At 40.0% G+C, this 22,909-nt stretch overlaps 1 protein-coding gene across 5 annotated transcripts in view; it reads left to right on the forward strand.

Moving 5' to 3' along the window:
* Positions 1–445: 445 nt before the first annotated feature.
* RABEP1 (rabaptin, RAB GTPase binding effector protein 1) overlaps positions 446–22,909 on the forward strand; it is a 113,716-nt gene continuing 91,252 nt past the window's right edge. For all 5 annotated transcript variants that reach the window (XM_059668970.1, XM_059668971.1, XM_059668973.1 and 2 more), the window contains exon 1: positions 446–700. In XM_059668970.1, the coding sequence (XP_059524953.1) occupies positions 667–700 (34 nt within the window). In that variant the 5' untranslated portion in view covers positions 446–666. The remainder of the gene's footprint in view (positions 701–22,909) is intronic.

Below are 22,909 nucleotides of genomic sequence, written 5' to 3' on the forward strand. Positions count from 1 at the left end.
ACTTCATAACTGTAATGTTGCTACTGTTATGAATCGTCATGTAAATATCTGATATGCAGGATGGTCTTAGGCGACCCCTGTGAAAGGGTCCTTCGACCACCAAAGGGGTCGCGACCCACAGGTTGAGGACCGCTGATAGAGGCTGGATTTGCATTCACTTCAGCATCCGGCCTCCTCTGCCATCCTTTTCATTATTACTATTTTTTTTTTTCCTTTGCCTCTGCCCTGGGGCGGAGGCCTGGAAGCGGCCCCTCTAAACTACGGGGCCTTCCCGGCGCTGTCTCTCCCGCACACCCTCTCGCCTCCCTCTCCTCCCCTACCCCGCCTCCTCCAGCGCTCCGGCTGCCAGCCCCGCGGAGCCCGGAGCCGCCCCACCCACGGGCTCCCGTCCGCGAAGCCCCGCCCCCAAGGCGACGTCACGTGCCGCCCCATCCCCCCGCGCCTGCGCACCGCTTATTTCCCGCTGTCAGGATGAGGAGGCGGAGGTCGGCGCTCCGGTCCGTCTCTGCCCGCGGCTGTGGCGGCGCCGGCGGCTTCAGCCTTAGCGGTTCCTCCCTGGGCGGCGGCGGCGGCGGCTCGATCGACGCCTCCTCCGCCAGCTGAGCCCTCCGGAGCCCGGGACGCCGCTTCCCCGCCCATCCCCTCCCCGAGGCCCGCCGCCTGGCCATGGCGCAGCCGGGCCCGGCTTCACAACCTGACGGTGAGGCGCCCACCATGGCAGGCGCGGCGGGCGCGGCCTGCCGGGAGCCGGTGTCGCGGTGGAACCTCCGGGCGGCGGGAAGGGTGCGCGCAGGCCCCGGGGGTGACCCCGCCGGGCAGGGGCGGCAGCGCGCGGGTTCCGGCGGCGCGGGCTGCGCGGGCTGCGCGCGAAGGCGGTGCGGGGGGCCTGGGCGGCCGTCGCTGGGGAGGGGGCGGGAGGCGCCGGCGGCAGCGCTGGCGGAAGGCGGAGGCAAGGGCGTGGGGAGGCTGCGGGGTATCGGGCCGAAGCTGGGGAGCGTGGAGCGGGAGCTGCCCTGGGACAGCCGTGGGACCCGCACGTGGGTTCTGCCCCTGGGGAGGATGGGAATCGGGAACTTGCTATATTCGTTAAGGGGGTACAAAAAAATCTTAGTGGTGGTGGTGTGGCCTCCTCCCTCCCCCAATCTCTGCTGACCGAGCGCTTTGCAACCAGTTTTGTGATAAAACTAGTTGGGATCAGTAACTGGATTTAGTATTTTTCCTTGAGAGCCAGGGTGGTTTCATGGTTAAGTGCTGGAGTCCAAAGGACCTGGATCCTTCGCTCACAAGTTCTGGGCAAAATTCTTAGCTTCTTTGAACGTCAGTATTGTCGCTGAATGAAAAGATGTGAATTCATGCCTTGATCTCTTATCTCTAAGGACGGCAACATGTACGTGTGTAGAGCGAGGGCATTATTGTCGGGGTGTTGAGGAGAACGGCGGTGGAGAATGCGTAAGTGTCTTCTGTAGCTCATAGTTCTCGGGAGGAAAAAGGCTCCCATCCTTAAATACTGTGAGTTGGTTGTCAGAGACCTTCGCGACCTTCTGGCAAGTGGACTGAGCTCCGCTTCAGAGATTGACCACATCCTTGCAGGATTTTATTACCTGGAGTTACGTTTGGGAAGAAGGTGCTTTGTCTTTGACAAGGTCCTTCTGTAAGTAGTTGAGAAAGTTCTTCCAGCTAGGTAGGTGTGCTTCAGTAATCGGCGAGTACCAAGCTGCTGTTGCTGCTGCTGGTATTTTTGTTTTTGTTTTTGATTTTTGTACTAAGCTTCTTTAAATGTGAGTGAAATGTTGGGTTATGGTGCTGGGCACATAGTAGCCACTTAAAACTTGGCCTTTGCCTCGTTCTTAAACTAACTTTTTGTGAAAACCTTACTCTGCTGCTTGCTTTTGGGGAACCTGAAACAATGTTATAATGTTATCAGATTTAAAGGCTGGCTGCTTTCTTGGAAGTATGCTTTAACGCCCCTGTTAGCCTCTAGTTTTAGGTTTTGTTAGTTGCCGGAGGAGAGATGTCAGTACCCTCACCTGTGGTTGTATAAGGGTCTGCCTGCTGTTTTCCTTCCAGCAGAGAGAAAGGAGGCGTTTCTGTTTATCTGTCAGAGAGCAGAAACACGTGTTTTCAAGCTGCATTTTAATTCTCACCTTTTGCATTTGGTGTCAGGGAAGAAAACTGCATTTTCCACAAACCCCTCTTTGTTACTGCAGACAGGGGCAGAATACAGAGAGCTCCAGTGACTTCTGGTTCTGATCTGGAGTGGTAGGTATGCTTAGCTGGTTGCTGCCATCTCTTGAGTTGCATGGAAACAAACTCTAGGGCAGCTCAGGTGACATGACAGTCTGGAATCAAAATCCCCTGCCTCTTTCGAGTGACTGAGCACTTGAAATCGGCTAGGAAAATTCACTTTAGGAAATCTTGTATTCTTAGTGCAGGTTCCCTATTTTTTCAAATCCTGTGACTCAAGGATGAGATTTAGTTTGCATAGATTGCAGTATTTATTTTCAATTAGTATAGTAAATGAGCAGCCACAGCTACTGTGTACAAAAGGAGATAGAATTTGGTATATTTGAGTGCTTTGTGTCAGTATCTTCTTAGAAATGTTCTTGGGGATTAGACAATATAGATTACTTCTTGACACTTTAGCTTTAAACACACTAGAATTACCTAGCTCACTGATTAAAAAAAAAAATACAGAATTCTTTTAGTCAAACTGATGGTAAAAGATAACTGCTTAGTTTTTTATTTTAATTTTGCTTTGATCCCATTTTAGAAGCAGTTGTCTTTTATGTTAATATTGTTTTCTTTTTAAAATTATTCAATTACAGTTGACATACAATATTATATTAGTTTCAGGTGTACACATAGTGATTAGACATTTATATAACTTACCAAGTAATCATCCTGGTAAGTCTAGTAGCCATGTGACACCATACATAGTTTTGTTTATACTGGCAGTTTGTACATTTTATTCTCTTCCCCTTTGTCACCCATCTCTCTAGCCTTGAATATTTTTTGGGGGGAGGTAGAGGGGATATCTTTGTTTTCTTGGAGATGTGGTAGACAAGAAAGGAATCCAGCCCTGGTTGGTGTGGCTCAGCCCTCACACTGAAGGGTGGCGTGTTCGATTCCTGTTGTAGGGTACGTATCTGGGTTGCATGCTTGATCCCCAGCTCTGGTTACCACATTACATTGATGTTTCTCCCTCCCTCCCTCCCTCCCTCCCTCCCTCCCTCCCTCCCTCCCACCCTCCCACTCTCTTTAAGAACTAAAGGAAAAAATATCCTCTGGTGAGGATTAACAACAAAAAATAATCGATTAGTGTGTAATTGATAGGATGAAATGTAATAATTTTCTTTTTCTTCACTTTGATTTCTTATTTTTAAACTTTGTAAAAAGTATGTTTTTATTGATTTTTAGAGAGAGAGGAAGGGAAAGGGAGAAAGAGATAGAAACATCATTGATCGGCTGCCTCCTGCACACCCCCTACTGGGGATCAAGCCAGCAACTTGGGCATGTGCCCTTGATCAGAATTAAACCCAGGACCCTTCTGCAGGATGATCGATGCTCTATCCACTGATCCAAACTAGCTAGGGCAAGTTTTGTACTTTTTTGATGTAGCATATTGCTTTACTCATTTAGAATAAAGGTAATTTTAATAGCTAAACAAATTGTAGCCGATTATTCCATTTTACTTTGAGTATTTAAAGATTATATATAAAGTTACTGTCTTCAAATTTTTATATTTTAAAATCTAAGTTAAATTATATTTTAGAAGCCTTTGGTCTGATTTTACTTTATTTCTTTTTTATTTAAAAACACTTTCTTCTAAAAATCATGTATAAGAAGTATGTCTTCCATCTCTCAGAGGTAACCACTATTAAGTTTTTGTTCCTTCTGGACTTTTTTTTTCTGTAGTTACACAGACATTCAACCTTTTCCTTCTGTCCTGAAATGGACATGGTTTACACCAGCAATTTTTAACCTTTTTCATCTCCTGGCACATATAAACTAATCACTAAAATTCTGTGGCACACCACAAAATATATATTTTGCTAATCTGACCATAAAAATTGGTATAATTTTGATTCATTCACACCAGACGGCTATTGTTGTTTTGGCTGTTGTCATTTTTTAATTTATTTGACAATCAAAGAGAAAAGAGGTCAGTACCTCTGGAGAAGTAGTAAAGTATTGCATGTTTTAAAAATTATATGCCTCACCAATTGAAAATTGCTGGTTTACATACATAGATTTGCATCTTGTCTATTTTACTTCATAAATGTTAGAATTATTATATACTTATAAATGATTATGTGGCCAGGTAATGTATTATTTATTATTGTTGTTCCTATTTTATTGATGAAGAAACTGAAGCCCGGAGAAGTTAATAATTATATAGCTAGGAGTGTGGGGAGCCAGAATTCAAATCCGGGTCATCTGGATGTCAGGGTCCTCTGGTCTGTTTACTAGATTATGGACTCCTTTTCAGGTCAGTGTTATAGGTCTGCCTCATTCTTGTTACAGAGTATTTCATCACATGCATGTACCATGCATAGTTTATTTGCCTATTTCTCTATTGATGGACAGGTAGATTGCTGTAGATTTTTTCATTGTTTTATAAGCAGTGCTGGAATAGATATACTATTACATATTTTTCAGGTACTCTTGCTTTTACTTCTGTAAGAATACTGAATTAAAAGACAAGAGCTCTGAGTGGTTTAAACTTTAATAGCTGTTGCTAGTTTACTTGCAAAAGAAGTATCAACTTACATACCTTCAGCAGTATATGAGAGGGTGGATTTCCCCTACACACTTACAAGCAGTGGATAATGTCAGTTGTTTTAAATTTGTATTTTCTTTTCTTTTTTTTAAAAAAAATATATTTTATTGATTTTACAGAGAGGAAGGGAGAAGGATAGAGAGTCAGAAACATCGATGAGAGAGAAACATCGATCAGCTGCCTCCTGTACACCCCCCACTGGGGATGTGCCCGCAACCAAAGTACATGCCCTTGATTGGAATCGAACCTGGGACCCTTCAGTCCGCAGGCCGACACTCCATCCACTGAGCCAAACCGATCAGGGCTAAATCTTTATTTTCTGATGGATTAAGAAATGATATTCTTCAATTAACAAATAAATGTTTCTGTGTCTAGTCTGTGGCAAGCCCTATGCTAGGCTCTTAAAGTATAGTAACAAACAAAACTAAATCCAGTCCTGGTTCCTAGGTAGTGAATCAGTTGGCTATTAATTAGATAATGCCACAGAAATATATAAACTGTTCCACAAATACACATATACTACTTGCCAGGCTCACTTCTAGGTATTTGGAATGCATTAGTGACAACGCAGATAATATATGACTCTGCCCTAGTGTGGGAGAAGCAGATATTAAGTAACAAACATAAGCAAATGATATGCATTGTTAAGTGATAAGTGCTATGGAAAAAAGAAATATGGAGGAAGGTAAAAGGAAGGATAGGCTGGTTTTAAATAGTGTGGTCAGAGTAGCTTAATGACAAAACGATATTTAAGCAAAGATTTGAAGGAGATAGAGGAGTTAGCTACAAGGATATCTGGAGGAAGAGTGTTCCAGACAGATCAATTTTTGCAAATGCCTTAAGGAAGACATATATATTTGGGAATGACATGGAGTTCAGTGTGGCTGGAGTGAAGTTATAGGAATGGGGAGTTGGGTGGGGGAGTGGAATTGAGAGGAAGAGTAGCAGGATGTGAGGTGAGATAGTGGGGATGGGGTGGATCTTGTTGGGATCCCGTTGTAGCAAAAAAAAAAAAAAAGTAAACGTTGGCTTTTCTCTATGGGGAACCATTGAGAAGGTTTTGAGCAGAAGAGTGATGTGATCTGGCTTAATGTTTTTTAAAATGCACTGGTTGCTAGATTGGCAATAAAGGAAGCATTAATCCAGGAAAAAAATGAGGATTGGACCAAGGGTATATTACAGGAGATTATGTTCTGAAGATATGGCCAGTAAGATTTGGATTAGATTATGGGATACAAGAGAGAGGAGTCAAGGAACACTCAAAGGTTTCTGACCTGAGCAACTGGGAGAGGTACACATACTATGAATGCCTGTAATTGAGGAGTTTGACCCATTTAGGGAGGCCGGGAAATGGTGAGACAGTGGTCCTGGAGCTGAGAGCCAATGGTGAGCAGTAGCCCCACCCCCCTTTATTTTTTCTGGAAGAAGCAATTTGAGTAAAAGAACTCAAGAAATGTCTTTGTGACTGGGTAGAAAGAATAAGAGGGTGTGAAATATAGGTATGGGCTGGTCTGAGTGGGCTTAGCCTTAGAGCTGTAGCGGAAGCCATCGAAGGGTTTTAAAACAAGTAGGTGGCCCTAACTGCTTTGGCTCAGTGGTTAGAGTGTCACCCCCCCCCGCCCCCCCAGACTGAAGGGTTGAGGGTTCAATTCCGGTCAAGAGCACGTACCTCAGTTGGTGGCAGGCTCAATCCATGGTCCTGCTTGGGTCACGTGCGGAAGGTAACCAATAATGTGCCTTTCTCACATTAATGTTTATCTCTCTATATCTTTCCCGCTCCCACTCTCTCTAAAAAAATCAATGGAGAAAAATATCCTTAGCTGAGAATTTAGGGGGGGGAAAAGCAAGTAGGTGACATGAAGGCTTTTTAATTTGTACTTCCCTGATAGTGATTTTATGCATTTTTCTTTTGTTGTGCAGAAAGCTTTAATTTTAATGTAGATCTGATCATTTTTAAAATTTATGATTTTTGGGTTTCTGATCTTTTTTTTTTTTTTTTCCCCTTACCCCCACCCTCCCCTACTTTCCCTCTGGGGATTGATAGCATGATTGCTGTTTCTCTGTCTTTGGATCTGCCCCTGTTCATCAGTCTATGTTGTTCTCCATATTCCACAAATGAGTGAGATCATGTGGTATTTATCTTTCTCTGACTGGCTAATTTCACTTAGCATAATGCTCTTCAGTTCCATCTATGCTCTTGCAAATGGCAAGAGTTCCTTCTTTTTTACCGCAGTGTAGTACAGTATTCCATTGTGTAGATATACCAGGGTGTGTTTTTTTTTTTGACTGCATTTCTGTGAAATGTCCCTCCGCCCACCCCCCATAGGCATATCCCTGGAGGCCTATCCCTACAAATGCAGATCAGTGACTGGGTTTCTGATCTTGCTTAGGAAGACCTCAAGTCCCATGTTTATATACTTAGAAAGCCCTCATTTTTAATAAAGGGGATATCTGTAATACTTTCAGCAATAGACATACATTTAAAAAATATATATTTTTATTGATTTCAGAGAAGAAGGGAGTGGGAGAGATAGAAATATCAATATGAGAATCGATTGGCTGCCTCCTGCACGCCCCTACTGGGGATGGAGCCCTCAAACCAGGCATGTGCCCTTGACTGAAACTGAACCTGGGACCTTTCAGTTCCCAGGCCAACTCTATATCCACTGAGCCAAACCAGCTAGGGCAACATAAATTTTTTTTAAAGCCCTCACTTTTAACAATTTTATAGTTTTGTCATTTATATTATCTGGAATTTATTTATGTTAAATTTAAATAGGGGGAGTTTAATATAAAGAATTATTAACTAAACAAATTACCTAAGAGAAAAAGAAAACCCTAAAGAATACAGAAATAGCAGGTATAAGGAGCAGTCACTACCAGTAGGGCTGAGGTAGACCATCCAAGGTAGCAGTAGCTACATCTTCAAGAGGCCATTCTCAGAACTGAGGTCCAGACTTTTTTGGAGAGAGTGCACCTGTGGCCCTTTGAAGGGCGGAGTTCAGTTTGGCAGAACTTGCTGGAAAGCTGTTTTCTGGTTTGCTGAGGGAAGCTGCCTACATCTGGGAGTGACATGGGGGATCTAGTTTTTCTTCCAAATAATCAATTTAAACACCATTTAGAAAATAATCCATGTATTTGCTTTGTTTATTATAACTTGATCAATCTCCCAACCATTAAACTTGCAGGTGCTTGATCCAAAACATAAAAGTACTGTGCTTCAAAAAAATTTTTTTTATTGAATTTATTGGGGTAACATTGGTTAATACAATTATATAGGTTTCAGGTGTACAGTTCTATAATTCCTCATCTGTATATTGTGTCTTTACCACCCTAAGTCAAGTCTCCTCTTTGGTATTCACCATACTGTTATCTGTATCTATGAGGGTTTTATATTTGTGGGTTTTTTGTTTTGTGTTTTTTTTCTTTCTTCTTAATCCTTTCACCTTTTTCACCCAGCCTTCCAACACCCTTCCCCTCTAATGGCTGTCAGACTGTTTTCTGTATGAGTCTGCTTCTGTTTTGTTTGTTAGTTTATTTTGTTCACTAGATTCCACATACAAGTGAAATCATACAGTACTTGGCTTTCTCTGACTGGCTTATTTCACTTAGCAAATACTCTCCAGGTCCATCCATTAGGTACCCTAATGTGAACTGAGGTGCCTAGCTGTAGAAGATAGTTTTCCTCTATTTGAAGAGCTATGAAGGAAGGTACCGTTGTTCTGTTTTTCTCTTTAGATACCTGAATCTCTTCCAAGTGGTAGTCTGATTTTAGTTTGGATGTTTCTGGAGAGAAGGAACTCACTATCTCCTAGTTTTGAATAGTTTAATATTTTATTTACCTTTTAATCAAGCAGAAACTTGCCTCACCAAAATTTCTACCCACTGGTTTTAGTTCTCTTCTCTAGGACCACACAGAGGAAACCTAAGGCATTCTTCTCCCTGTTGGTCTGAAGAAATTTGATGATAGCATTATGTCCTTCCTAAATATTCTTATTTTTCCTGTCATATGTTTGAATCTACTTAACATTCTTTTGATTCTCTTTGAGATAGATTCCAGTTGTTAATGACTTTTGGTGGTACCTGATTCTTGCTAGGTGTATGTAACCTTTAGATAGTAGTACATGCAGAGCTATATCACTGAAAGGAATTCTAAAGACAGCTGTCTTCTTTCATTGTACAGATCAGGAAACTAGGGATTAAAGAGTGGAGCCTTGGTCAGGTGGCTTGGTTGGTTGGAGCATCATTCCATGCACAGAAAGTTGTGGTTTCAATTTCTGGTCAGGGCACATACCTAGCTTGTGGGTTTGATCCCTGATTGGGGCACGTACAGGAGGCAGCTGATTGATGATCAATGTTTCTCTGTCACATCAATGTTTCTCTCCCCCTTCCTCTCTCTAAAATCAATAAAATGTATCCCCCCCCCCCCCCCCGAAACAAAACAAAACATATCCTCAGGTGAGGATTAAAAAAAAGAAAAGGAAGTGATGTGTTGTAGCAGAGTCAGTGCTCCTTATGGAGCATGAAGTCTAGTGGTGAATATAGACAGATTCCATGAGGAAAGGACATTGGTCTGGCTGATGATGGCATCCCCAGCACAGTGCTTACCATAGAATAAATAGGAGCTATAGGTATTTGTTGAAAGAAAGTCAGAGCACAACATGCAGTTACAATAATGTGGTAAGCTCTTCCCCGTTCACGATATTTGACAAAATGTAGGAACATTTTCAATCATTCAGGAAGTATAGTTAACATAGGGACCCTCCATTCTACCCTCACTGCACCCTAGTTATATCAGAGAAAGTGGCATTTGAATAGAGCCTAGAGAGTTGTGTAGAATTTTTGACAGGTGGAAATGGAGCCTTGGAGAAAGGCATTAGAGGAGATCGAGAATCTTTGCATGGTGTGGATTGAGTATATGCAGTGTGAGGTGAGGTTTGTATTCAGAGACAAGTTAGGAAAGGGGGATTAAGATTGAATGGTGGAAAGCTTTGCTGCCAGCAAAGGAGTTTGGGTTTTTCTAGATGATGTGGCTAGGTCTATGGTTTGGTTTTAAGGCAGAAGGCTAGTTAAGGAGATTGGTTAGGCTACTACTGTGGCTCAGGAAAGAGATGATGGGATTATAATGTATGTCAACAGGAATGGAGGAAAGGAAATACAGTTAATAGATGTTAGGAATACTGTGTTAAAATAGCAACTTGCTGAGCATTTGGTTTGGGGAGCAGGCAGGAGAGAAACAGGATTCTGGGAATGTAGATGCAGTTTACCAATGTAGGCAACTAGTAAGAGGGAGGATTTAGTAGTAGAAAGTGGTAAATTTGGTTTTGGTATGTTGATATGGAGAAGTGGCACAGGGATACCCAGTAGATAGCTGGAGATACAGGCCTGGAGCTCAAGGAGGAAATCGGTGGTGTAGATACACTTTTGGTAGTCCGATGCTTAGAAATCATCCAGGTTGAACACTGCTCATTGCTTATGCTTATTGCATGATATGCCTTGTGTTTGTAATTTTACAACAAAAGTGCAGGCTATGAGGAAGGCCATAGATAAAACTAACAGATTGGGTGAGGAAGAGGAAACCAATGATTAATCATAAAAATGGAGAGCTAGGAGGAAAATTAGTGTTAGAAGTCAGTATTAGGGCAAATTTGAAGGAGGAGGGAGATGATCACCAGTACTAAATGCTACAGAGAAGTCAGATGAAAGCAAGTGGTCATTGAAATCAGCAACTAAGTGATCATCAGGACCTCTAAGAAGAGTTTCAGTAAGGGAGAAGTAAAATAGGTAGAGGCAGATGTATAGACTGAATTTTAAAATCATGGTGATACACATACGAGTGGGGCACTCACTTGAGAAAGATGATAAGAGTTGTGACAGAGTGTGTGCTTGTGTGTGTATATGTTTTAAGAATAGAGATTTAAATAATTGTAGATGCTGGAAGAATTGCTGATGGAAAGGGAGAGCTTAAAGATACCAAGATCTCTGAGGAATTGAAAGCAGGTAAGATGGATCAGGAGCTTGAGTGTTAAGAGAAGAGACAGAGATCTCATCCTTCAAAACAGAGGGAAAAAGAAAAGGATAAGAGAAAGGTAGAGAACATTCTGAGGTAGAAGAGAAACTGACTAAATATATATGTAGCTTTCATTCTCTTATTCATTTATTCAACATTTATGATTTGAGTATGAATTGTGAACAAGTCAGACAAGGAACCTGTCCTCATGGGAGGTAGTAGTTTTAAGATCTTTATTGCAGTCAGGTAGATTAGGTTGTTTATACTTACCTGGGTTCTTCATCTTAACCACAGAACACAGAAAATAATTGGGCTATTTTCCCAGTTATCCAAAAGATGATATAGCTAATACCATTCTAGATGCATGGGAGAGGGTAATTCATTATATACATTGATGTAGGAGTTGAGTTAGGAATCCAGCTTTGACTGTTTTAAAATGGCTAGTCAGATGTTCTTGTACCATGTATTGAGTAATCCATTTTTCTCCATTGATTTTGAAATGCGACCATTTATTATATGCCAACTATCCAGTTCTGGATTGTATTTTGTTCAATTGATTTATCTATTCTAGTGTCATACTACATGGTTAAAATTACTGTTTCTTTCTACTTTCTAAGGTTTTAGTATTTTAAAGAGCCAGGAACGCTTCATTTTCCAGAATTTTCTTAGTTATTCTTAGGTATGTATGTATTCAGATAAAATTTGGAATGATGACATTAAGTCTGCCCACCATCCTTAACTCCTCTTCCCCCCACCTGCCCCGTGCAAAAAAAAAAAAAAAAAAAAAAAGGCCTTGCCCAGCTAGTATGGCTCAGTGGTTGAGCATTGACCTATGAACCAGGAGGTCATGCACGGTTTGATTCCCTGTCAAGGCACATGCCCAGGTTGTGGGCTCAATCCCCAGTAGGGTGCCTGCAGGAGGCAACCAATCATTCTCCCTCATCATTGATGTTTCTCTCTCTCTCCTCCTCTTCCTTCCTCTCTGAAATAAATAAATAAATATTTTTTTAAAAAGATCTTAAAAACACACACACACACACAAACCCTCATTGATTGAGTTTATAAATTAGGAGAACGTATAACAAACATCTTTACCAGAAAAGTGCCTTACAGCACTTCAAATGCATTAATTATCTTATCCTCCAAAGTCTTTGAGGGTGGTATTATTTCTGTTTCATAATTAAAACAAAAGTTGAATAATTTGCCCAGGATCCAGGTCCCTGTGACTATTTTCATTTCATTGAACTGCCTCTCGGGTTACTTTTAGTTAAGTAAACTTTTAAGTCATTAAAAATGGGCAAAATTAAAGCAAAACCCCAAGTTTCTTATTTGATCATGAAGTCCAAAGAAGTGTAACGAAAGCTGAATTAATCCATACTTACACCCATCATTTTAGAGTATTTCTGGTCTACAAATAAAAAATTTTGAGTATTTTAGTTCCTACAAGTAAAGACCTAATGCTCTAATAACTAGAGCAGCCGTGGGTAAACTACGGCCCCACGGGCCGGATCCGGCCCGTTTGAAATGAATAAAACTTAAAAAAAAAAAAGACTGTACCCTTTTATGTAATGATGTTTACTTTGAATTTATATTAGTTCACAAAAACACTCGATCCATGCTTTTGTTCCGGCCCTCCGGTCCAGTTTAAGAACCCATTGTGGCCCTCAAGTCAAAAAGTTTGCCCACCCCTGTTCTAGTACATAGTTAGATTTGATTTGCTAATGTTTAAAACATTTTTGGGGGTCATTATATTCATAAGTGAGATTGGCCTATAGTTTTCCATTTTGATACTACCTTGGTTTTTTTGTATCTTTTTTAAAATGTACATTTTTATTGGTTTCAGAGAGGAAGGGAGAGATAGAAACATCAATGATGAGAGAGAATCATTGATAGGTTGCCTCCTGCATTGCCCCATACTGGGGATTGAGCCCACAACCTGGGCATGTGCCCTTGACTAGAATTGAACCCGGGACCCTTCAGTACACAGGCCGATGCTCTATCCACTGAGCCAAACCAGCTAGGGCGGTTTTTTGTATCTTGATTATACTAGCCTGATAAAAATAAATTGGGAAATATTCCATTCCATCTTTTATTATGCTGAGAGAGTTTAAATAGTATAGGAAATATTTATTCCTGGTAGATTTGATAAAATTTATGTTCTCTTTCAAGTTTCATCTTGAAACTTCTATAGATATTTCATAATTGTTTTTGTCATTTTAAATTGTTAGATATTGGCTTGTTTTCTGGAATTTTAGCTAATATTACAGTTAACATTCTTGCAATTAAGTTTTTGTGCATATCCATGATTCTTTAGGATAAATTCTTGGTTGTGAAATCGGCTTGGTTAAAGAGTAGTCAAAATTTTAAGGCTTTTGCTTTTGATTATCACATGGTCATATGTCTTGAAATATACACTGGATTTGTTTTAGTCAAATATGGTAAGGTGATAGACACAAAGACAATTCCCTTTGAAAGAAGAGTTTGTTATTTGCAGTTCCCAAGAGAAGTGAGCATGTTGCACTATGAAGAGTCACATGGGGAAGCACTAGGACTGATTAGGAGGCAGAAGCTCAGGGATAGCATGGCTCAGCTTTTATTTTGGTTTCCATGGGAAGGAATAGATAGGGCAGCAGTTTGAGCAAGGAATAGCTTGAGGAAATTTGGGATTGTATAGTTTGAGTAATGTTGGTGGGCTCTGGTCTATAGGGGTCATGGCTGTTGTCTGATACCTTGCCCTGGGGTGACTTAGGGCAGGGAAAATGTTGGCTTGGTGTGTGAGAGTTAGATAAAAGAGGTGGTTGGAGTTTGGACTTTGGATTGGTTAGTTGTATATGACAGCCATGTTCCTGGGTGAATTTATCTTTTGGAATTAGTTAGCCCTTAGAGGAGCACTCTCTTGCTATCCAGCAGGGCCCCATGATGTCAAAGCATCATAAAATATAGAAAAAAACCCCCATTAATAAACAGTCCTTTAAAATTGTAGTACTTTGCCCTCCTACTAGCATGTATGAGCATGCCAACCCTACATAGTGGTATCTTTAAGTTTTAAAAAATCCATTAAAAAGTTGGCTAATTTGGTGAGCAAAAAGTCATGTTTAGATTTTCATTTTTAAAAATTTCTGTTGGAATTTGGAGTTCTTATGCAAATGATTTGTCTTATAAAGTTTGTCTCTTTTTTTTATATTTAGCAGCTTTTTGTACAAGGGCATTACTCCAACAAGATTGGTGGGTTTTTTGTTTTGTTTTACTTTGTGGGTTTTTTTTTTTTTTTTAATGAAATTTTGTTGCCATAAAGTTGAATTAGTTTGCCAAGTGGTCATAGGAAAATAAGTAATGGGATTGTGAGGTGGTGGTGGTGGTGGGGGGGTGTTAATGTGGGCATGGCCCCCATCACCTGATTTGACTGTACAATTGATAGAAACATTACAGATCTGTGGACCATGTTTACTCCTGCAAGAGCCTTAAGATTGTGCAGAAGACACTTGTGGATAAATTCCTTCCTCTTTATTCCCACAACCAGTGTTTTTCTTGTTTGGTGAAATGAAATTGAAAGCCTTTTTGTTTGACAGTTGAGTGATCTGGTTGGATTTGGAACAAGAAACCAAATTATTTTCTTTCGCTCAGTCTTTCCTCATTAAAAAAAAGTTTTTAAAACTTGGACTGGAAAACACCCATGACTATTTTAGTTTCAGTTTTTAAATAGTTTTGATAGGGCTGCTGTGTCTTTTCTGTATTTTTCCAATATGTAAATTAAACTTCCTCTTTGTGTGATTGAGAGTATTGAAAAGAACCTAAGCAGTGGTACCTAAACAAATGCTAAGTGATCATCTCAAGCTGTTGCAGAGCTTTAGGAATTCAATAGCGATTTGCACTAGATGAATCTCAGAATTTTAGCACTGTAAGGGACTTTTTTTCTCTCCCACCTTCTAGTCTATTATTCTATATCAGAAGTTCTCAACGCTATCAGTTTATAACGGGTTTCTCATTTTTGTCACTATTGCCATCTTGGGCCGGGTAATTCTTGGTTGTGGAAGGCTGTCCTGTAGGATGTTTAGCAGCATCTCTGTCTCACTAAGATGCCAGTATCCCTTCTTGTGGTTGTGACAACCAAAAATATCTCCAAACAGTGCCAAATGTTGCCTGGGTGGCAGAATCACCCCCTTGTTGAGAACCACTGGTTTAAAACAAAATACTTGAGAAGCTCCTTTACCATTTTGATAAAATTATACACACGACTAAAAAAACAAATCTAACAGTATAATGCCCTTCTATAAAGGAAAAAAATTTATAATTAAGTAATACGTATTGCAACATATAAATGAACAGTGCAACTAAATAAAAGAACACCCCTAGGGGGTTGTGCTGCGCCTGCTTATGTGATGCCTAAAATCTCCTATACTTATCTTCTCTACTAAATACTTATAATCACAGGGATATCTGCCGAGGCCTTGGAGCCAGGCAGGTTAGTATTTGAATCCACCTTTGCCAATTACTAGCTGTGTAACAATAGGCAGATTACTTAATCTCTCAGAGAATATTTTGCCATCTATAACTGGGGATGATAATGCCTACTTTATGATCTGTTTTGAAATTTTAATGAGTCAGTCCATACAATAACTTACCTAATACTTCATGAAGAGCTATATGTGGGTTATTTAATCCTTGCTATACTCCTAGAAGGTAGTATATTATTCTAGTCCCCATTTTTACAGATGTAGAGAAGGAACCAGTTTATAAGTAGGAGAGCTGGGATTCAAACCCTAATTTAATTGTAGAGCCTTTTCTTTAAACAATTATGCTATACTATTTCCTATATAATGCCTGATAAATAGGTAAATACTTGTTAGCTCCTTTTATTCCTTATTTCATTTTTTTCTAGCTTTGAGACTCCCCTATCTCCAATATATATATTTTTAATACATATTTTTATTCATTTCAGAGAGGAAGTGAGTAGGAGAGAGAGATAGAAACTTCTGCCTCTTGCAGGCCCCACATTGGGGAACGAGCCTGCAACCTGGGCGTGTGCCCTGACTGGTTATTGAACTGGGGACCTCCTGGTTCATAGGTCGACTCTCAACCACTGAGCCATGTTGGCCATGCCCTTCCTCCAGTATTAACATCAGTGCTCTGTCCTTGAAATTTTTTACTTGTTGGTTTCTGATGTCCCCTTGGCACTGGGCGCTGGCAGCAGGTGTGAGTACCGGGTGGGACTGTGGCATGTGGGAGCAAATAATTTTCAGTAACTACCAGAGGCTTGCCCCGATGACAGTGACTGACACCCCGCCTTGGTCTGGCACCCCCGCTCACCTGCTCCACCATCCTGCTGCGGCCGACACCCACCATGTTCCGTGCTCTGCCGCCTGCTGTCAGTGCCTGCCATGTTCCGCATGTGCCCCCTGGTAGTCAGCACATGTCATATCGACTGGTTGTTCAATTGTTCTGCCGTTTAGTCTATTTGCATATTAGGGTTTTATATATCTAGACTAGAAGAAGATAGATGGTACATCTGTCAAAATAAGTGAACTAATGATACAGTATTCCTAACTAAAGTCCATAGTTTATTCAGGTTTCCTTAGATTTTTCTTAATGTCCTTTTTTCTTTTTCTAGATTTAGTCATCATGTCAACCTAGGCTCCTCTAGACTGTGACAATTTTTTTGACTCTGTTTTTGATGAATTTTCTTGTTTTAAGGATTACTGGTCAGGTATTTTGGAGACTGTCCCTCTCAATTGAAATCTGTCTTATGTTTTTCTTATGATCAGGCTAGGATTGTGGGTTTTGAGAAGACCACACAGGTAAAGTGCCATTTTCTTTGCATCATATCAAATATTGTCAGTATTTTCACCCTTACTGAGGGTAATGTTTGTTACAGTTTCAAGAACTGTAAAGTGTCTCCCCCCTCCCCTTTTGTATGTGTGTGACATACTATATTCTTTGGAAGGAAATCAATCAAGTTGATTGTAAGCAGATTTTTTTCCGGAGTGTTTCCTATTTTCTACCCCGTGATAATCCCTTGGGGTTTTTTTTTTTTGTTTTGGTTTTTTTTTACACTAATGTCTACCACCCTATGAGCAGTCTTTAAGAAAATGCTGATGGGAGTGACAGTATAGTTATGTTTCACTTTGGGTTCTTTGTTGCAAACAGTTTGTTCTGGTTTAAGCATAAAAGGAATTTTTTTGGTATTAAATGTCTTACAGAGTTATTGGGAGGTCAGGGAGAAATAGATTCTAGGCCATTGGTTTTCAAATTTTAGCATGCATGTAAGGGGCTTGTTAAAACGCATTTCTGGGTCCTACACCCAGAAATTCAAGGAAGTCTGAGATAGGACCCGAGATTGAACTTCTAACAAGTTTCCAGGTGAGGTTAGTGATTCTGTGGTCTCAGACCCACACTTTGAGAAACACTGCTCTCCTTGGCTAAATTTTGAAGAACACTCAAAAGTTGCCACAGAATTGGCCTGATAGGAAACTGTTTGCTCTGATGCTAATGAGCAGATGGAGCTCCACTTTAATACAGTTTCCATTGCTGCTTACACTGATGCCATTTCTGCTTCAGGAACTGGACTTGAAACCACTGGGAAGTCACTTTTTGCCTTAAAGCAGGGAAAATTCAACTTTGTTTCTTTATACTGCTCAATTCTGCATTGAAGTTGCATTTGTTGGAGAAGCTTAGGTGACATGATGGCATTTTGATTTCAAGAGATATTGGGAAGCCCTGCCAGAGTGGCCCAGTTGGTTGACTGTCATCCTTTGCTGGTTGGATTCTGGGTCAGGGCACATCCGGAAGGCAGCAGATTGAGGTTTATCCCTCTCTTCCTCCCTCTAAGTATGTGAGGATTAAAAAAATTTTTTAATGCTTTTTAAAAAAAGATACTGGGAATCTGTTTGACTTCTATATTTAGAAAGCTGCAGCTCATAAAATAGAAGTATCTTAAAATGTTGAAAGACTATTCAAAAGATGGTGGGCAGACAAGGATTTGATAGTTGTCTGTAGAGGAGATACAGTGTTTCCACCAGGATGTAAATTTTTGTACTACTTACTTCATCACAAAATATCAGCTGAACGGAGAAGTATGCTTAGTGTCTTAGTTGATTGTACATTCTGACACAAGCTCTTTATCTCATTAGACCAGTAACAAACAGTCTGCATATTACATTAGCGTAGCACTGTTCTACTGTAAAAGCACAGGGAGAAGGGGGAGAAGGGAATCTAGGTTTTAAGATGCCTGATTTTAAGGTCTCAGCTGTGAAGTATGGTGATACTTGAAGCAGTCTGGCAACTTGGGAAAAATAGAGAGTGTAAGAGAAATAGAGGGAAAAATGAGGGCTCAAAATATGTAGGGTACCAAATAAGCCCTTCAAAACAGTGCTATGCAATAGAACTGTGACATGATCCAAAGAATACAATTAAAAATTTTCTAGAAGCCTTTTTGAAAAAATAAAATAAATACAAACCAAAACAAAAACCTCCAAATAGAAAAACAAGTAAAATAAATTTTTAAAAAGAACAGCTTTATTGATATATCATTTACACACTATCAAGTTCACCCTTTTAAATTAAGTAGTTCAATGGTTTTTAGAATATCCACAGATCTGTGCATCCACCACCACTAAATCCGGAACATTTTTATCACCCCCAAAAGAATCCCTCCCCATTCCGTTCCTCCCTCCCCGAGCCCCTGGCAACCGCTAATCTTACTCATAGTCTCTCTGGATTTTCCTTTTCTGGACATTACATGTAAATGGAATCATGCAATATGTAGCCTTTGGTGTCTGGCTTTCAGGTAGCATAATGTTTTCAAGGTCCATCCATTTTGTAACATGTATCAGTACTTCATTCCTGTTTATGGATAAATATTTTTCTATTGTATGAATATACACCACACTTTGTCCAGTCATCATTTGTGAATATTTGGGTTTCCTTTTTTAGGTTATTATGAATCATGTTGCTATGATCATTTGTATATAACTTTCTGTGGAGATTAAATTTAATAATGCATTTTATTTACCCTAGTATATTCCAGATATAATTTCTACTAGATAGGGGCCCAGTGCACAAATTCATGCACCTTGAAAGGAATTGTGGGCCATGAGGCTGCAGTGGGCACAGGGGCAGGTCTCTGCCCATCCTCCATGCCCCTGCCCGGCCCCTCCTGCTGTGGCCCCCATTCCCCTGTCTGCTGGCAGCCCCATTCCTGCTGCCGATGCTCCCATGTTCTGACAGTGCCGGCCCCGTTTGCACCCACTGAAGGCAGGGCTGGCATCAGCAGCAGGTGCAAGTGTGGGCAACGCCGTCAGCAGGTGCAAGCGGCGGCTGCTGCCCAGATCGCCCCTCAGGAGCAGGGGGAGGTAGAGAAGCCCTCAGGGGCGATCAGGGCCAGCAGTGGGTGTGAGCAGTGGCTCTGGCACCAGCTGTGGGTGCAAGCGGGGCTGTCTCCGGCAGTGGGTGTGAGAGGCGGTTGCTGGCCCCGATTGCCCCTCAGGGGCAGGGGTAGGTGGAGAAGCTCTGAGGGGCGATTGGGGCCGGCAGCTGCAGCTCACACCCGCTGACAGTGCCAAGCGAGTGGGGCCGGCGCCAGCAGCAGGTGCAAGTGTTGGGCAGGACCGTGGTGCGTAGGAGCAAAGAATTTTCAGTAACCACTAGAGGCTTGCCCTGATGACAGTGACCGGCACCCAGCCTTGGTCTGTCGCCCCCGCTCACCTGCTCTACCATCCTGCCGTGGCCAAAGCCCGCCATGTTTTGCACATGCCTCCTGGTGGTCAGCGCATGTTATAGTGACTGGTTGTTTGGTTGTTTCGCCGTTCAATTTGCATATTAGCCTTTTATTACATAGGATATGTGATCACTGCAAAAATTATTGAGATATTCTACATTTTTTTGTAGAAAAGTCTTCAAACCCATATATATTTCATATTTAACAGCATATCTCAGTTAAGACAGCCACATTTCAGGTGTTCAATAGCCTCATGAGGCAAGTGGCTACCATATTGGAAAGCAAAACCCAAAAAACAACTCAAGGGGACAACTATGCTATATGGAGAAAATTCCAGCTTTCCCCAGGTCAGAGATGTTTGCTTGCTGGCTCCTAGATATCCTTGCTCCCTTTGCCTTTCATGTTTCCAATAGAATACTCTTCTCTCCTTTACTTCTTCAAATCCTTGCTATCTTTTAAAATCCTGATTTATATTCCTCTTCATTGGTGGGTTTTAATTATTCTAGTTCAGTTTTTTGTTTGTTTATTTATTTATTAAGTGTTCATTGAACACATACCCATGTGCCAACCACAGTTTTAGATGTTAGAAATGTAGCATTGAGCAGGATACATAAAGTCTCTGTTTTCATTGAGTGTATACTTTAGTAAAAAGCAATATTTAAATATTAAAATATTCAGAGAAATAATTTCAGGTAGTGACAGGTGCTATGAGGAAATGACTTCTGCTATTGGTAGGCACAGAGTTATACTTGTAATTTTAAACCCTTACCTCAATAAAGCTGATTCAAAAGTAATTTACACTAAAATTTACTAATTTTAAGCACATATATATACATATATACATATACACACACACATATATATATATATATATGTATACATATATATGTATCTCCATGATTTTTTATGAACATACATAGTTCTGTAAGCATCAGTAGTATTGTGTTATAGAATGTTTTACTTCCAAAAGTTCTTTTTATGCCCCTTTGTGGTTCTCTCCACTTCTGGGCAAGTGCTGATCTGCTTTCTGTCATTATAGTTTTGCCTTTTCTAGAAATTTACGTAAGTGGAATCATACTTTTTGTATATGATTTCTTTCACTTAACATATGCTCTTGAGATTTATCCATGTTATTGCATATATTAATTGCTCATTCCTTTTTGTTGACAAATAGTATTCCATTGTGTGGATATACCATAATATGTTAATTTATAATGAGCATTTGGATTATTTCTAATATTTGGCTAAGTAAAGGTGCTGTGAGCTTCTGTGTACAAGTCTTTGTGTAAAAATATTTTTCCACTTAGAGGATTGCTGGATCTCATGATGTGTTTATAGGAAACAGCCAAACTGTTTTCCAAAGTGGTTGTACTATTTTGCATTCCCACCAGCAGCCTTACCAACACTTGGTAAATTTAAGCACAAAGCAAGAATTAAATTTAATTTCATGTTTAGTGAATTCTTAGAGTTCCAAGCCAGTAATATGTAAGTTCTACTTATGAATGCCAGTAAAGTTATAGGCAGAAAACTGAATTGGTTTGGCTATTTCCTTAAGTAAGCCTGATATTTTAAGTTTTGAATAGCCTTCTTTGTAGTTGTAAGGGGGGAACTAAAATATTAATAGCTAGAAAAATATATCTGCTAATCAGTCCAGTGGTAGTCATACTTTTTCATCTGTATTATATGGTGTTTGAAATACTTGGGAAGTAGAATAACACCAGTTTGTATATATTGAATAGATAACAGTCCATTTTTACAACCATGTATACTTATATCAGCTGTTGAACACAAACTTTTGATAGTTATGATAATTGGACTAAATGTAATCAGACACTATATACTAGTATAGTTGGCTTATTTCTGAAGTTATCCTTGTTTGGCAACTATTTGAGACTTTTTTCAGGGTTCATATTTTCAACATACATTCCACATGGAAATTATATAAAGCTTTATAGTCTTAAAAGAATATAGGAATAGAGTGTGGAATATAGTTTATGCATTGCTTACTGAACATTCACTGAAATCTCCGTTCTTTTGTTACTTCTCTATTTTTTACCTTTTCTCAAAGTTTTGTTTACCTGTTTGTCTTAATTGATAACTTTGCTTGAATACAATTTTTGGAACATTTAAAAATATATATTATTAAGCAAGTGGTATATGAGCATTTTAGGAAATAAAGTGATTTTGTAGTTAGCATTAGAAAGAATCTGTGGAACAAATTGAGCCAAATGAAGATCTCTATTTTTAGCAGAATTATGAACCTAAAACTTTAAATTCTGAAGTAGTTGATAATAACTATCATTTGAGAGCTTATTATATGAGTTGCTTTTATATAATGCTAATTCTGATTTTCATAGTATGTGATAGTCTGCAAAATGGTATTATTTTTACTTTAATATAGAAATACTGGTAAGGTTTAAACTGTTTGCCCCAGTTTATATAACAAAAGCTGTGTTTGAGTTGAAGCAAAAGTTTCTGACTCCAGAATTATGGATAGCTTATTTTTGAATTTTAACACATTGTATGCGGGAAACACGTTGACTGGTAGTAGAGCAGCGTGGGACAATGTATTAATATGTTTTTTATAGACTAGCGGTAGAATGCGGGTAACGTATAAATACATAAACTGAAGTTATCGTAATTTTACTGAACATTGCCATTTGCGCAAAAAATTAGCAAAAATGGCCCGCGCCACCTGTTAGCGCGTGATAAAAACTACCCGCAAACAATGTGTTAATGAGGCATTTTACTATACTGTTAATGAAATCATGGATAAAATGAAGAAATGTGACTTGATACTAAAGATAGTTGGAATGAATTTGTAACGAATAGAGTAATCTATATATATAAAAGGCTAATATGCAGTGTCCCCTCGGAAATTTGACCAGGAGACCAGTTCAATTGCTTGCTATGATTTGTGCTGACCACCAGGGGTCAGTGCGGAATGAAGGAAGGCCCCAGCCGGCAGCCGGCAGCTGGGGAAGGAAGGCCCCAGCTGGCAGCCAGAAGGCCTCTATCAGCCCTGATAGTCATCCAGGCCTAGGGACCCTACCTGTGCACAAATTTCTTTCACTGGGTCTCTAGTCTAATTATCAATGTCAGTCTCCACTGAGATCTCAGGTGATATATATACCAAAGGGCTCTATGATTGGTTCTAATTTAAAACTTTGTTTAAATAAAACTCTGCAACCTGGCTAAAATTGCATCAAGTATAGGTTGAAGGGAACATTGGCTTAATTATAGTTCAAGAATTAAAAATAGTGTTAGATTATGTGAATGTTATGGGCTAACAATGACTATATGGGTGTGTGGCCAAAAAGAGCTTGGGCATGTTTACAGTATATTAAGAGTATAGCCCTCAGATAATGTTTCTATTAGACTCTATGCTAGTATTGTATTAGGATTA

This window comes from Myotis daubentonii, chromosome 16 (genome assembly GCF_963259705.1).
Source record: "Myotis daubentonii chromosome 16, mMyoDau2.1, whole genome shotgun sequence".
NCBI lineage: Eukaryota > Metazoa > Chordata > Mammalia > Chiroptera > Vespertilionidae > Myotis > Myotis daubentonii.